Genomic DNA, 15,846 nt, shown 5'->3' on the forward strand with positions numbered 1-15,846 from the left:
CCCAGCCTGCATTTTTTTTCACCTCTATTTGTTTGAAGTCGCTTGAATTGATTCAAATTTTTTTTATTTTTTCACTTGTCGCCATGTCAGTGCGATTTCCTTCCAGAGTGTGCGTGGGTACATGAGTGTACCTACAATTAAAGCTAATAGCTTTTATTACGTGTAATGTTATTAAACATTTTATAGAAGGAATTAAATCTCCTCATCCACCCTTTATGTCATTTTTGCCTTTCTTCCTGTTTGTTTGAATGTTTGGGTTTTTGTTTTGTTTTGTTGTTTTGTTTTGTTTTTTTTGGGGGGGGGGGGGGGGGGGGTACCGAGCCATGCCCTTCGCTCCGTCCCTGGTAACAACAGCCGTCTCAAACTACTATGTCTGTATTAATGTGTCCGTATGCCCCTACTCCCTGGTGGAACACCCTGCTATGACCTGTTGATAATTAATTTACAGTGGGTTTATCCTTGGCCTTTATAACCGGGTAACAATATCTGCCAGCACGATCACACAAAACGTATTAACTGATAATAACTAATGATTCAGAACAGTGTTAGGTGGGGGCGGGAGAGAAATATGAGCGATCAACGCAGGGTTTTTATGAACTAGCAACGCATTACCTGATAGGGCTAAAACTAGCCACAAAGTTCGGCTCCAGTTTACAGCAGTAGTAGCGAGTGAGTGTCAGGAGTGGGATGATAACATCTGGGCAGAGTTCAGCTGGCTCAGGACAGCCACGGACACTGAGAGCTGAGCAGAAGTGAACAAACTGCGGAGCTGCTGCAGCCGGTGAGGCGGGGCGAGGTCTGTCGACACTACTTTTTTCCTCCGGTCGATGCGTCTCAGACATTCTCGCCAACATGTCTCAAGCATGACAGCAAACTGGTTTAGCTGGGTGACAGGGGAAAAGGCAGTGTAAGAGTAAACTTTCGGCAGGTCACACCTGGACTTGGAAGCTCGGTACAGCTGTGAACAACAACACGGTGAAGAAAGCAAGATGACTGCTGTGAAGTTTAACCGACGGAGAGCTTGACGGGTACACCAATGAGGTAGGCTCAGCAGACGGTAACTGTGGGGGCTGTATGGCTCTGTGCTGTTAGCCCCTGCGGTGTTTGGGCTAGCTGGATCCAACATGAGACTACAGACTGACCCAGCTCCGGTTAACTTTTCTAACTCGGTGGGGGGAAAAGTTTTGTCCGTAAATGACAGACTCACTTGCGTAGCGGCAACACAAAGCTATTTTATCTTTAACTTATTTACTTAGAGCTTGTTGTCCTTTAACGTCTGCTCCAGGGCTTTGAGCTTTACTCTTTACTCCTGGTGTTTCTTTTCTCGTTTATATGAGATTTCTGGCTTTACATGAAAGTTCAAATGGAGTCGAGGGTGTTTGGCCAGAGGGAGGGGCCACACCCTAACCATCTATCCTGTGGTTAGATTCCATTTCCCTCATTGTGCTTTCACCGGTCCAATGAAATTGTAGCAGATGCTGCAATATCTCTGAGAAGTATCCACTGGCGTCTATTTATTTTTATTTTTTGGGTTGTTGAGCTGGGTTTGTCACGGTGTATTGATAGAGTGGTATCTCAACTTGGCTGCAGCTAGTTGATTTTTAAGAAAGTGAACTCCACCACTGTTGTAACTATGGACCCAGACAGTGTAAATATGCCACACAAACAGTAGAATAAATGCTTCTGTTACTTTTGATTTGTTAGAGTCTTTATCATGTCAGGGTGGTTTTTTTTGTCAAATAGTACATGTTGTTATCTTTAGATTTTATTCTATCTCGCATGACAACAAGAAGCAGCGAATTAGACATCTGTGGGTTGTGTGAGTGTATCTGATTACAGCTGAACCCAAATTTGGTTCAAAAACATTTACAAGTTGCGTATCTTTTTGCCCTTTGTCCTCTCCTAAGACCACAGTATGGCGCGTCGCTCTCAGTGTTCCTCTGCTGGGGATAACCCCCTGGACCCCAACTACCTCCCTCCTCACTACCGGGAAGAGTACCGCTTGGCCATTGACGCTCTGGTTGAGGGGGATTTGGAGGGGTACTATGAGTTCCTCAAAAAGGCGGATGTGGTGGACTTTCTGTCCACACCTGAGATTCAGCACATTATGGGCTTCGTTCAGGGTCCCCAGCTGATCGGACACTCTGAACAGCTTTTTCTGGAAAGCGGGGGAGATGGATCCTCAGACACTTACTGGCCGATTCACAGCGACCAGGACGTCCCAGATTTGGACCTCGGGTGGCCCCACTTGCAACTCTTCAGTGTGCCCACAGAGGTTACCACTCTGGTCAACCCCCCTGAGCCAGACATGCCAAGTATCAAGGAGCAGGCCCGGCGACTCATCAAAAACGCTCAACAGGTTGGCCTGCGGTTTCCTTCACATTAATCACCATTGTTCTTTTTTCGACTGTCATGCTCATGGCGCTTTTGTTTTCGCTTTGGTCGCTTTGTTTTCTTTCATTTCCTCAGGTCATTGCCATAGCGATGGATATGTTTACCGATGTTGACATTTTTGCGGATGTCCTTAACGCTGCCACGAGAAACGTTGCTGTCTACATCCTTCTAGACGAGCTGAATGCACATCACTTTGTGAGCATGGTATCCAACTGCAGAGTAAACCTGCAGAGCATTCAGGTGATTGAGTATTCTTTGCAATGCATTTTGTCTTCTTACATGTTTAATTTCCACTCCCATTTATACTTTATGTCTGGCCTTTTACTTCATATACAATATGCACGATCTGTGGCTCAAAGTAGTCCTTAACAAATTTGCTGTTTATGTCTGCTTAAACTGATTAAATGGTTGAAATCTATTTTTATTATGCATTTTGAAGGCTGTTTTGTCTTCATTTGGAATGAATGGATTTGGCACTACAGGCCACTGAGGAGGGGTGGGGGTGTTTGGAAAGCACTGAGAGATGACCCATAGTTGTTTTGTCTTTTCATGGGATTTGTTGACAGTATTACAAAATTTTGAATATCACCAGCTTTATCTCCCAGTGGTCTTTTCACAGTAAGCTATATTGTCCAACAAAAGCTAAGCAATTGGTAAAAGATGACTCTCTCAAGTCTCCACTGGCACAGGAAAGTTCTTAGAACTGCATTTTATGCTATTGTGTAATATAAATAAAATGCCAGTATTAATACATCTGAGCCTGATATGTTGAGTAAATGGAGACTGACTCATTTAGTGATGTTTAAAAAAAATCACATGACCAGTATAGTACTGCAAAAGTGAACTACGTATACAATCTTTTTCTCCTTTTCTGTGACGTTATCTCAGAAGACGCAGTGCTAATGCAATGCTGCCACCTATCTTGGATTTATGCAATTGAAAACATTGCTAGATGTGCTTCATACATTTTTAGGTTTTATAAATCTTAAGGTGATTCCTTGTGCCTTGCAGTTTTTACGAGTGAGAACAGTGTCTGGCAGCTCGTACAAGTGTCGCTCAGGCAAATCCTTCAAAGGTCAGATGATGGATCGCTTCTTGTTGACTGACTGCAGGGCTGTGCTGAGTGGAAATTACAGGTGAGGCTGTTTAAAACTACTGCAGAATCCTACTACACCAGGATTGTTTCCTAATAAATGTGTTGTGTTTGCAACAGTTTATTGAACGTTTTAACGATTCTTGTATTAAATTGCACTTATCTTATGTCATGTCCAGCTTCATGTGGTCTTTTGAGAAACTACACCGCTGCATGGCGCACCTGTTCTTCGGACAGCTCGTGACTACCTTTGATGAAGAGTTTCGGATCCTGTATGCTCATTCCCAGCCGCTGATTGTTGAAGATTTGGTTCCTCCAGTGGAAGACATGAATCCATTACAAAAGAGGGAATACGCCAGTGACAGGCTATCACTGTACAGGGAGCCTATGAGAACTCTGCCAGCAGCTGATTCTAGTCAACCAGATGAATGGGCCAGACAGTCCTGTGATGAACGAATGGATGACGATTGGAGAAGGGTGCCCTTTAACACTAAGGAACCCCTGCGTGGACCCGCAGATTTGTACAATAGGTTTCCTTCCCAACAACCACACGTGGACCCATCATTTGATCAGGGATGTGCCAGGATTCCACCGATGGAAAATCGACCCTTTAAACATCCTGGCTTTGCTGAAGGTGTTCAAGGAAGATATCCTTATCCATTCCTGCAAACTCAGGGAATGCCAGAACCTGAGTCCCAGGGGAGGCATTTTTACAGGGGCCAGCAGCCTTATCTAGGACCAGCACCAGGACCAGAAGAAAATTACAGCTATGACAAGTTCTGGAGCCAAGGCTATCTTTCAAGAGATCAATACTCTGAATCTGCTTTACCACAAGAGATGCAACCACCTGATTTTGACCCTGTTTTTAACTACTTGTCATCTACCAAAGACTATGATCAGAGCTCAGAGAAAATGCTTCCTGCAGCAGATTTTAGTTCGTCTCAACCTAGAAGACTAAGTTTAGGCCATCCATATACGTGCCAAACCTCTCCCACGCCCTCCAGCCACGCTGATCAGAGGCAGTTTCTTCAGGAGTCTAACAGTGACCGCAAGGATCCCATGGTTAAAAAGGGGCTGAGAAACTGGAGGATTAACTCATACCTTAGTGCATATGATAATTCAGGAGATGAAGGCCTGCCAGTGGAACCACCTCAGGCCCCAGATCCTTTTGAAGAGCCCCGTAACACCATGCAGAAAACAGCACCAGGGGTTGATTTGTCACTTCCTAAAATCCCAAATGTCAGAGAGTTCAAAGTTCCTGTTATATCCAGGGTGAGTCAGATACCAAATTATGCCAAAACAACAGCCAGAGAACAGCCTAAGGTATTGCCCGATGAACCTCCTGCAGTGGCAGAAGAAACCAAAACAACACCATCAGAGTCACAAACCACAAACAAGGAGGAAAAGAGGACAGAGGAGGGAGAACAAAATGAGCCAAAGACTTCTGTGCTTCTGCGGTCCGATTCTTTCCGAAGGAAACTAAATGCTAGTGGAATGAACAGGTGCTCCAGGTTAAGGTCCTCTCTGATATTCAGCTCTCTGGATCAGCCAGCTCCTCAGGATAGTCAAACTACCCCTCCTGAGCAAAAGGACGGAGACACTGAAGACAGTGACAAAACTGAATCTGAAAAGATAAAACTACCCTTTGTTTCTCAAGTTCTGGGACAAAGGAGAACTGCTGCTAGAGAACCTTACGAATGGACTCGGTACCTAAAGACATCCACAGAAACAAAACCAGACAAGGAAAGCACTAAAGGAGATGATAAAAATTCATCAAAGCAAGAAGATTCAAAAGACGTTTCAGAAAAGCGTGAGGAAACAGAGTCAGCAAAAGTACCCCATGTAGAGCAGCCTAATCTTTCGCCATCCATGCCTCGATCCAAGCTTTCTGAAGCTGAGCTACCCAAAACCAATCAGCCGGTACAACCACCTAAACCTTTAGCCACCCTTCTACCATATGCAGATATGAATGATCCTGATGTAAGATTAATGTTTTTCAAAGAGCTGGCAGCAAAACGCAAAGCTGAAGCAGCCACAAAAGCTGCAAAGGGCAAAGGAAAAGACCCGGTGAAACCAGAAACTGAACTAAAAGTCAACAGTGGTGTCAAAAAGGAGGGACCTGAACCAAGAGAATCCTCAGAAGACAGGGCTTCCAAAACTGAGGGGGAAAAGAGTGCTACTGCAGACAGTCAGTTAGCTAGTGTGTCTTTTGAATCCAGTGAAAACATTAACCAGCAGGACAGTCAGATCGAAAATCACTCCAATACCTCCCAGAGCTCTAAAGAACAAAATAAAGTAGCAGAAGATTTAGGCACAACAAAACTGGACAACAGTCAGTCAACAGATCTTCTTCCTGCTTCCTCAGAGTTACCTCTGAACAAATCACCACAAGAACCCATGCTGTCAGATCCTGCTGATGACGAGAGCAGCCCCAGTCATCCACCCACAAATCCTGCTCCCACTAATGTTTCTTCACTTACACAAAGTACTGATAAAAAGGAAACCCCAAGCCCGGATTCTACCTCAAAGGAGTCTAAATCAGTCTGTGCCAATTCTGATGAAGGACTTTCTGCGTTGGCTTCTCACACCCAAAATCCTGAATTGACTCATTTAGTAACCAGCATCTCCCCTCCTGCAGTAACATCAACAGTTGACGCCTCTGACCCATCAATGCTGAGATCCTCCTCTGAGAATAATCTGCTAGATTATGGTTCACAGAAAAGTCCAGTTTCTTTATCGTCCACTACGCCTTCTCTTTCTACCACTGAAGAGAACAGACTTTCAGAAGATTCCAGTTCACACCCTGCTTCTGGCATATTAGCTTCAAATGATGATAAAACAGAGGCACATGACTCTATGAGCTCCTCGCCAAAAGGGTTAGCAGAAGATTCTAAATCTAAAGATACAAGTAACCAAACTCCTCTAGATTCCTCTTCCAAGTTGCCGTCATCCCAGACTCCTTCAGCAACTGACTCTGTACATATGGAATCTGGTGTTTCTCCTGAGGTGTTTGTTAGTGGTGCTGAGTCAAGCTCATCCTCGTTACAGTCCACCACAAGCGTTTCTGGTGCTACAACTTCCACAGAAAGGTCAGAAAAAGATATTTCTGAATCAGAGAAAGCCAATTGTAAAAGCGAAAAAGATCCTTCTGTAGCTGAGAAGAGCATGACTGAATCAGAAATACAGGTTTCTGAACCAGAAAAAGATGCCTCTGAAACAGAAATAGGCATGCCTGAATTAGACAAACGTGTATCTGAATTAGAGAAAGTCGTGTTTGAAACAGCTATTTCTGAAACAGAAAAGGCCATTTCTGCGACATCAGACCCAGGAAAGGGTACTTTGGAATCAGAGAAAAGTGTTTCTGAATCAGAAAAAGACCTTATTGAAACATCAAAATCAGAAAACGATATCTCTGAATCAGAAAAGAACCTTTCTCAAGGAGAAAAGTGTGTTTCTGAATCAGAAAAATCTGAGGGAGCTCTATCTGAAACAGAAAATGCCATTTCTAAAAAACAAGAATCAGTAAAAGATATTTTTGACTCTGAAAAGAGCATTTCTGAACCAGAAAAACATATCTCTGAATCGGAAATAGGCATGTCTGAATCAGAGACAGCTGTTTTTGAAACAGAAAAGGCCATTTCTGAGACATCAGACCCAGAAAGGGGTACTTTAGAATCAGAGAAAGGTGTTTCTGAATCACAAAAATCTATTTCTGAAACATCAAAATCAGAAAACGATATTTGTGAACCACAAACACGCCTTTCTCAAGTAGAAAGACGTGTTTCTAGGTCAGAAAACATTGTTTCTGAACCAGAAAAGTCAGAGAGAGATGTTTCTGAATCAGAGATAGGTGTATCTGAAACAGAAAAGGCCATTTCTGAAAAACCCGAATCGGAAAAGGATATTTCTGAATCTGAAAAGACTGTTTCTGAATCAGAGGAAGGTGTTACTGAGTCAGAAAAGAGCCTTTCTCAAGTAGAAAACATTGTTTCTGAACGAGAAAAGTCAGAGGGAGCTGTTTTTGAATCAGAGATAGGTGTATCTGAAACAGAAAAGGCAATTTCTGGAAAACCAGAATCAGAAAAGGGTATTTCTGAGACTGCAAAGACTGTTTCTGAATCAGAGGAAGGTGTTACTGAGACAGAAAAAGAAGTTTCTGAATCAGAAATTTGCTCAGTTCAAAAGGCTGTTGCAGAGGATTCTGTGGTTCCTGAATCTTCACATGTCAAAGGTGATATCATACCTAGTAGCCCTTCTCCACCTGAGCCATGTGTACCTGAGCTAAAAGAGCCCACTATTACTGTACCCACACCCACGGACACTCCAGCCAAGCATTTGCCATCAGAAGCAAGCTCCACTGTCATTACAGACTCTACTCTTAATGCTTCGCAGTCAGAAACAACTGCAGCTCCTCAAGACGCACAGATACAAGCAACCCCTCCCTCTGACCTCAACTTTACAGGAGCTGAGGCACCAACCCCTGCTGAAACAGGATCACGTTCCTCTCCTTTGTCTGAGTCAGTTGAATTCGTTTTGCCCCCTGAAGCTAAAAAAGCAGAAACCAACATGTCTGCATTGCACACTCTCGCTGATACAAATTCCCTTTCCAACCAGACTCCATCAGAATCGGATAAAGCCCCCAAAACTCCCTCTAGCACAAATGAGCCTACCTCAGAGCCACCTGTGCCTGCTGAAAATAGTAAAACAGAGCCTGAGCAACTGGACACAGGCGGGAGAAACTCAGATCATACCCAGGGTACAAAGGAAAGCAGTGCCAAAGAGTCTGTCGGCAGTGAGAAAACGAATGACCAAATACAGCAAAGTAACTTTTCTGAATCAGCAGAGATCACATCCAAGCAGCCCAAATCGAGCCAGTCTCGCTACCACTCATCCACAGCCAACGTGCTCTCGAGCAGCAACCTCAGAGACGATACCAAGCTGCTCCTGGAGCAGATTTCCGCTAATAGCCAAAGCAGGAATGAGGCTACCAAAGAGTCTCCCGTTACCGATGACGAGAAAGAAGACAAAGCTGACAAAAATGCTAAAAGGGAGAAAGAACGAGGACTTGATAAACTAAACAAAGGGCAAAAATCACCTCAGGAGCGAGAAAAGCTGCTGGAGAGGATCCAGAATATGAGAAAGGAGAGGAAGGTTTACAGTCGATTTGAGGTATGAATGTATTACCAATATTGTTTGCTATTAGAAGCATTAATATATATTTAATTGCCCTTGTGGTGAATCTATTTTTTTTTTTTTGTCTCTACTATCACAGATGACAACTTAAATGGGATCCAAAGAAAGATGAGATATTAAAAGGTGGATACAGGATGTGTAGAAGGAAGTGAAATTAAATAAATAAAAAGCTGGCAAAGATATTTGTTGGAAATGGGATTTCTCTTCTGGGTTGTATGGAAAACAAGGCTTATCATGCACAGAAGAGTCAGGGAACGTGTACTGAAGCGTGAATTTAGACAATATGCAAGTTATTGCAAAGCCGTTGTCCCAATTACGTGCGACGTGTTCAACAACGAGCTTCTTACTGTGGCTGAATCATCAAGTTGCTCCCAGTATGAACTGAGAGCATGAGTGCAGGATCGAACATGTTTTTACTGACTGCAGGGTAACGTGCAATGTGTCAAACCAAGTTTCTGTGAAGAGGCCTTCTTGCCGTAATCTTTTACAACACTGACAGCAGCGTCAGCTAGTTTTATGACGAGATGTTAGAGAACTGATAATCTGCAGTGGTCAGATTTTGTAAAGCTGTAATATACTATAGTTTGTATTATAATGGTTCACCTTCATCTTAAAAAGATGATAATTACATATATTTGGAAGTAAGTGGATCTGTGGATCATGCTGGCATAAATAAACTGTAAAGTTTTTCATCCTAAACATGCAACCGAAAACAAGGAAATGCACACGATGGACTCAGACGTCGACGTGTAACACTGTGTCGTTTTTGTTTTCAGCTGTTGAAAGCAGATGTCATTAAGGTTAATGATGAATATTCAAAGGTGCATCAGGTTTACTTCAAGGTCTTGTTTATATACACCATTCAACGCTTTTTCATTTACACATTTTGGGGAACAAACCCCAAAATCCAGCATATGAAGCTTTTTTAAGTGTTTACTTTGCCCGTGGAAAGCCAAAACTATCCGACAGTATGGGGTTGCATTTTATAATCTGCTGAAACCAACCTTTTATTTGTCTTTTAAACTTTTCTCTACCCTGCAGTTTTTAAATCAGTACTTGCTCTACGTGTCTGTTGAAACTGATCTTGAAGCTGTGAAGAGTTTACATATGTATGTTTGAGTATGTAGAGCTGAGCAGTGACAGTGAGTTCTCACAGATTTACAGTATCATACCTGTCTTCATCACCTTTTGCTGTTTGTAAATAAAACTTCTTAAATATATCGAGGCTTGTTTGTTTTTGTTGTTGTTTTTCTCCCATGTCTGTGGTGCAGTTCATTAAATTCATCTTTGATATAGCACAGAAAGAAACTCAGGTACTGCTTTAAAAGTAAATTTTAGGTACTATGACACTATTTCCACAAAATTAAACATGCCATCTAAAATAAAAATAAAACCAGAATTAAATAATAAATTATTTAAATCCTTAATTGCAAGAGGTTTTTAAATATTTACGTATATAATGTTTCATATGTAACATGTTCGTGTGTAACTTGAAAACTCCATTTGATTTAAAATATCCAAAAAGAACACATACATTATATTTTATATAACAGATTTCTCTTCTAAACCTACACAGATTTAGTAGCTTTAACACAGTGATTGCAACATACTGCATATTGGTTTTGGCGCAGTACAATCAGATCACAGCCTTTACACCAGCACCATCTTCAGGCCATTTATGACATCTATGAAAACTTTAAGGATCACAGGAAAAAGTAATGGGAGAACAAGTTTAGGAGAAAACTTTATTTTATTTTTATTTTTGCCTGTTATTCTCTAACGTGAAACTTTTGCTCTTTGAAATTTTCTTTCTTATGAATTTATCGGGTTATTTTGTCGTCACATTTACTATTATTTTAATAAGCTCGCGAGAGATGTGTCGAGCTCCTGAATTTAGATTTCCAGCAATAATAAAGAAGTAACTCTTCTGTGATCCAGTCTTTGTCAGAAGATATTTACCTATCTGAACTTTGCAAGTTTTAGGCAGGTGTGAAAAAATGCTGTAAACAAAGAATGCTTTCAGAAATATAAATGATTGTTTATTGGCCCCAAATGTTTTCTGCAGTAGGACAATGACCCCAAACATACAGCCAGTCATTAAAAATTATTTTCAGCATGAAGAACAAGAAGTACTGGAGTGACGGCATGGCTCCCACAGAGCTCTGATCTCAACATCATCAAGTGTGTCTGGTATTGCATGAAGAGACAGAAGGATGTGAGGAAGCCTACATCCACAGAAGATCTGTGATGTTTGGAGCACCCTACCAGCCGAGTTCCTTCAAAATCTGTGTGCAAGTGTACCTAGAAGAATGGATGCTGCTCTGAGGCAAAGGGTGGTCACACCAAATATTGACTTGATTTAGATTTCTTTTTTGTTCATTCACTACATTTTGTTGATTGGTGGAAAATAAATAGCATTCTTTGTTTACAGCATTTTTTCCTCACCTGCCTAAAACCTTTGCACAGTACTGTATCTGAACTCACGTAACCTTCCTAACTCGTTGGGATTTCTCTTGCAAAACACTATATAACAGATTACACTCTCACTGTGCATAAATTTGCCTCCCAGCCACAAGCGGTTATGAAAGAAGTCGCCATATGTTTCGTAAAAAACTGAACAGTGGTTCTCTTGTGTTTCTTTGTCTCTGCTGCCTGCAAATGTCTTGATAAGCCGGCGCTGAATTACACTAATCTTTAAAGAACCTTCACTGCTTCAAGTGCCTCACATCTGAAGGGAAAACTTTGAAGTTTAGTCTTTTTGTTTTGTTTTGTTGTTGCTTTTTTTGCTTGCATTTTAATTTATTTTCACTATTTATTACAGAAGAATATAAGTTTACACTGAGAATGACTGTTAGGAGAGTGTATCACATTGCAGCATTCAGCTGGTATGCGTTTATTATTAAGAATCTAATTGATATGGATGGAGAGGATTTGCCACCAGGAATCTTTGTTTATGGAGGACCTTGGAAGTACCTCACTTTTTTGAATTTGGTGAGTACCTTGATCGTTTATGGGTAATTGTTGTGAAGGATTAATGACCCTGCGATCCCAACAAGGACAGTGGGAAAAAACAACAATGTTGCTTGTAATGTTTCAGTTATTGCAAATGACGTTCTTTGGACTGGCGGCAGTGAATGATCTTCAACCTGAGAAAAAGGCTGAGAGTACTCTGAGCAAGTTTAAAGACCTTCTCTTCTCTGTCTTTGCCTTTCCAGTGGGCACGGTGAGAACCCCACATTTGCAAATCCTACATTCTTTCAAGTGCAAAAAAACCCCCAAAGCAAAACACTATGCTTCACATTAACTCTGCCTTTGCTGCCTTTTCTTTAGTTTGTTGTTCTACTTTTCTGGGCAATCTTTGCATATGATAGAGAATTAGTCTACCCAGCTACCATCGACACCTTCTTCCCTCCGTGGATGAACCACGCTATGGTCTGTTGACTTATGTTCTTCGGCATAATAAATAATTACTCAGCATCGTTTGTATTTTTAAAACATTTTTAAGCAATTCTTGGTTGGCCTGCCGGGACTTCTCATGTTGCTGTTGGCTTTTTCTTTAGCACACATTTGTCCTTCCCATCTTACTTGGAGAGGTGCTGATGCAGCCTCACGTCTACCCACAGACTAAACATGCACTGACGGCATTAGGAATCGTGGGCTTGGCTTACTTATCTTGGTAAGTGCTGACTCAGCATTAACAGCATAATCAAGCACTTTAAAAAAAGCATTTCTTCAGTTTTTATCTTTCATTTGACACTGATTGAAGTTCACCTTCATGTGGCTGAAAGCACAACACTGTCTAAATGCACCTATTTTTGCTGCTCCAGTGTGTATACAGCTTGCGGGTAAAAGCTTCTTTTCAACCTCCACAGCTCGGGCTCACATGTTGTAATGCAGCCAATAACTCCTCATGAGTACAGAACAAACCATAAGCATGCTGTTCATTGCATATGAGATGTTTAGTTTTGCTGCTGTTTTGCTGTTACAATAACTGCGTGAACACACTGGGTGAATGTTTGTATGAGCCAAACCTTTTTTTTCCTTCCTTTTTTTATTTTATATTCTGAACATGTTCTGCAGGATTATATGGGTGTACATGTCAGTCGGGATTTGGGTGTATCCTCTTCTTGGGCGCTTCAGTGCTGCTGGTCTGGTGGGCTTCTTCTTTTTTAACATGTCTGTGGTGATCTTGCTCTACCTGCTCGGGAACGAGTTCAGCAGACGGGTCTGGGGTAAGAGGAGTTACGTTTGCCATATCATACCAAAAAAGAAAGGTTTAAAAAAATAACAACAACAGAATCTAATCTGTCTCTTTGCTTAACTCTCTCTTTTGTCTCCTCTCTCCAGAAAAGGACATGAACAAAAAGACAAGAGAAACAAATTAATTGAACCTTTCTCCCACATGGCCACATGGTTCTTTTTGAAGTGAAGCTATGCAAACAATCCATTCTTTCTCTTACTAAAAACAGTTTAAACCACAGGACAAAACACACCCTTGCCTAATGCGTTACACATTGTTCTGATTTGATGACTGGGTAATGATTGCGATAAAGACTGTATTCTTCTCCACTTGCACTCCTTGTAGCACCAATTTAGCATTTAGCTAAATATTAAATAGCACTATTGAGACAGATTACTTGCAACAAGCAGTACAGCCGTGGGTTACAAAGGTAACATTAAAGCAATCAGGATCCATATTTAACATAACGCAGTTGTGTGCACCTCTGAGATATTCAGTGCAACATTTAAACTGAACATACTGCATGTTTTATCCTGTGATCATGAAAAATCTGCAGGGTGACGTGAGAATAACTTGTAATCCAAATAAGCATTGATTTGATGACATCACAAATCCTTCAAAATCCATTTGAGGCTGTCTGCATCAGTGTCCATCTCCCACGTGTGTGATCATTAAATCATCGTTTGACTCAACCCGACCGGACCAGTGTTGTTATTGTGGTTTTTCTCTTGTCTCCATCCCCAATATTTTGAACCTTAACAATCTCCATGAAAGTCTGTTTTTGTATCCATCCGTCGCTCCAGATGAGCTCCTTGTTTCTTTTTCTTTCTTTTTTCCAAAGGAGATCAGGGACCACGCAAGTCCCTGTAGCCTTTTAGGTGATGGAGGTAGTTTGGATCCGCATCCACCAATCCAACCGAAAGGATCTTTGCCAATAAATGCAAGTCATCGTCGCTCAGATCATTCTGTTGAAGAAATTGAAGTCAGATATTTTATCCAAACTATTCTCAGTAAGCTCAGCATTTAACTTTTGATTGCCACTTACCAACTTGTTGTTTGCAGAGGATTCTGGGAGCTGGGACTTTTGTGACTTGTTTCCCTGAAAATGATAAGAATCATTACACAGAGTTAGTCTTTGCTTCCTTGTTCCACCTCTATGCACTCTCTATAAATGTTTCTGTTTGCTTCTTACTTGATGTGAGCTACATTTAAAAAAGAAAGAAAGAAAGAAAAATAAATAGCTGCTTACCTCTTTGAGTCCCGTTGAAAACCAATATATGACAAAGAGAAGACCAGCAATGATCTTAAGGCAAAACGAACAGCAGTCAGTATCACACAGGTTACAGTCACCACTAGAAAACACAATCTTTGAAAAATGAACTTACTTACAGCTAAAAGACTTAAAATAATATATAAATAGGTCTGCACTTACTCCGATCAAGTACAACATGTTTGCTTCTGTTGTGTCTGCCCTGTTTGTGCTCTGATTCGTAACCTAAGGAGAAATAAAGAGGTTCCTTCTTCTCCGAGACATCAGACCACAATGCGTAAGACAGGAGAGGAAAACTCCCATAGAAGAACCAGCCGTACAGGATAGACTGCATATTCACCAAACAGGTTATCTTATGCCTGAATGATGTCAGTCATGAGATAAATGTGCGGTTACGCAAACAACTGCGTAAAATAGGCGGATTTGTGTGTGATAAGAGCTATCATTAGCTGTAAGTCTTAACGCAGGTTAAGATGATCTCACCAGTGACACCTAAAAACAACAGATGTCAAAGAGTGACAACCTGCCTGTCATCCGCTCTGTCATATATTTACGCATTGGAAACTCTTGGAAAAGTTTAACTAAACTGCCTCCTCCTCCTTCACCGGCAATGCACTGAAATAATATCTACTGTATGTTTATCATACTTTCAAAGTATGCAAAAACCTGTTTTTGACTCAGCCTGTCCCCTGTTTCGTGCAATCAGTAGTCGATTTTAAAATGCAGATCAGATAGCATTGTTTGTTTTCAGTACAAGCTCAGTTTCATTTTAAAGAGATTTGAATGAGAGATGCATACATATGGCTTCTTCTTTGTATGATACAACCTGTATTAATGGTGAACTGTGTTCACAGATAGTATTTTCTGGAAGTGTTCCTGCCCCCATGCACTGATTTCCATGACACAATAATGCCTGTATTTAATGCCTGTGTTTCCTCAGGGCCCAAAGGCCAGAGGCTGTCCAGTATTGTCCCATGAACACAAAGATTTCTCCACATTCTCTGATTCTTTTGATGATACTGTATCATGTAAAATCGTTCCAGCATTTTGTTGTCCCAATCCCAGCTTTTTTGAGACATGTTTTTGCCATCAAATTTAAAATGAGATAATATTTTTTGTGAAATATTAAAATGTCTCTGTTTAAACATGTGATGAGCATAAAATATGGGTTTGACAGCTTTGCAAATCGTTGCGTTCTGTTTGCATTTACATTTTACACAAATGCAAATAAACATTTTCATATTTTATGTGTAGTATATTGCAGTATAAAAGAAATCAGCTAACACAAAAAGAGACAGACAGACTGATAAATGGCATTGTGCACCAGCAGATGGAGTTTGAATGATATGAATCTATCTGACTTTTCATCTCCTTTTAAACCATTCAGTCAAACAAAAGTTTGGTCTGAAACCTAGCTGTGTTCGCCGGATTTTGAATGAACAGATGTGGATCTCTGTTACAGAAGCTTACTGTACATCAAGGAAATGTCCAATCTATTTTTAACTGGTGCAAAAAGCTCTTTTAAAACCAGATGATAAAAAAGAGAATTACATTGATTTGATGTCCTCATTAGCTGCATTGCTGTTTTCATTATTTTAAAATATATGCATATTTGAGTCTCTTAATGCCTACTTTTTTAATATGTTTGTTGAGTTT

The 15,846-nt window shown here is 41.0% G+C and overlaps 2 protein-coding genes and 1 long non-coding RNA gene across 3 annotated transcripts; 2 read left to right on the forward strand and 1 right to left on the reverse strand.

Moving 5' to 3' along the window:
* The first annotated feature begins 587 nt into the window (after positions 1 to 587).
* Positions 588 to 9,900, forward strand: sack1ha (scaffolding CK1 anchoring protein Ha). Its single transcript, XM_085478237.1, has 6 exons — positions 588 to 1,041; positions 1,908 to 2,359; positions 2,470 to 2,634; positions 3,406 to 3,530; positions 3,667 to 8,656; positions 8,760 to 9,900. Exons 2-6 carry the CDS (start codon positions 1,916 to 1,918, stop codon positions 8,769 to 8,771), a joined length of 5,736 nt encoding a protein of 1,911 aa, XP_085334363.1. The 5' UTR covers positions 588 to 1,041; positions 1,908 to 1,915; the 3' UTR covers positions 8,772 to 9,900.
* A 1,521-nt stretch (positions 9,901 to 11,421) lies between these two features.
* Positions 11,422 to 13,453, forward strand: LOC146695804 (androgen-dependent TFPI-regulating protein). The gene is made up of 5 exons (XM_085478238.1): positions 11,422 to 11,671; positions 11,778 to 11,903; positions 12,011 to 12,112; positions 12,241 to 12,356; positions 12,761 to 13,453. The coding sequence occupies exons 1-5, from the start codon at positions 11,525 to 11,527 to the stop codon at positions 12,966 to 12,968; spliced, it is 699 nt and encodes a 232-aa protein (XP_085334364.1). The 5' UTR covers positions 11,422 to 11,524; the 3' UTR covers positions 12,969 to 13,453.
* Positions 13,062 to 14,485, reverse strand: LOC146695805 (uncharacterized). Its single transcript, XR_014923631.1, has 4 exons — positions 14,353 to 14,485; positions 14,170 to 14,223; positions 13,966 to 14,019; positions 13,062 to 13,885 (listed from the first exon to the last, which is right to left on the reverse strand). It is a non-coding gene; the product is annotated as an uncharacterized LOC146695805 (long non-coding RNA).
* Between the last annotated feature and the right edge of the window lie 1,361 nt (positions 14,486 to 15,846).

Source organism: Copadichromis virginalis, linkage group LG13 (genome assembly GCF_057382275.1).
Source record: "Copadichromis virginalis isolate Kocher_CV1m ecotype Utaka linkage group LG13, C_Virginalis_male_GT1.1, whole genome shotgun sequence".
In the NCBI taxonomy this organism is placed as follows: Eukaryota; Metazoa; Chordata; class Actinopteri; order Cichliformes; family Cichlidae; genus Copadichromis; species Copadichromis virginalis.

Coding starts and splice junctions, on each gene's coding strand:
- LOC146695804 (XM_085478238.1), top strand. CDS start 11,525: ATGACTGTTAGGAGAGTGTATCACATTGCAGCATTCAGCTGGTATGCG. Junction 11,904..12,010: donor TTGCCTTTCCAGTGGGCACG/GTGAGAACCCCA, acceptor CCTTTTCTTTAG/TTTGTTGTTCTACTTTTCTG. Junction 12,113..12,240: donor CGTGGATGAACCACGCTATG/GTCTGTTGACTT, acceptor CTTTTTCTTTAG/CACACATTTGTCCTTCCCAT.
- sack1ha (XM_085478237.1), top strand. CDS start 1,916: ATGGCGCGTCGCTCTCAGTGTTCCTCTGCTGGGGATAACCCCCTGGAC. Junction 2,635..3,405: donor TAAACCTGCAGAGCATTCAG/GTGATTGAGTAT, acceptor TGTGCCTTGCAG/TTTTTACGAGTGAGAACAGT. Junction 3,531..3,666: donor GTGCTGAGTGGAAATTACAG/GTGAGGCTGTTT, acceptor TGTCATGTCCAG/CTTCATGTGGTCTTTTGAGA.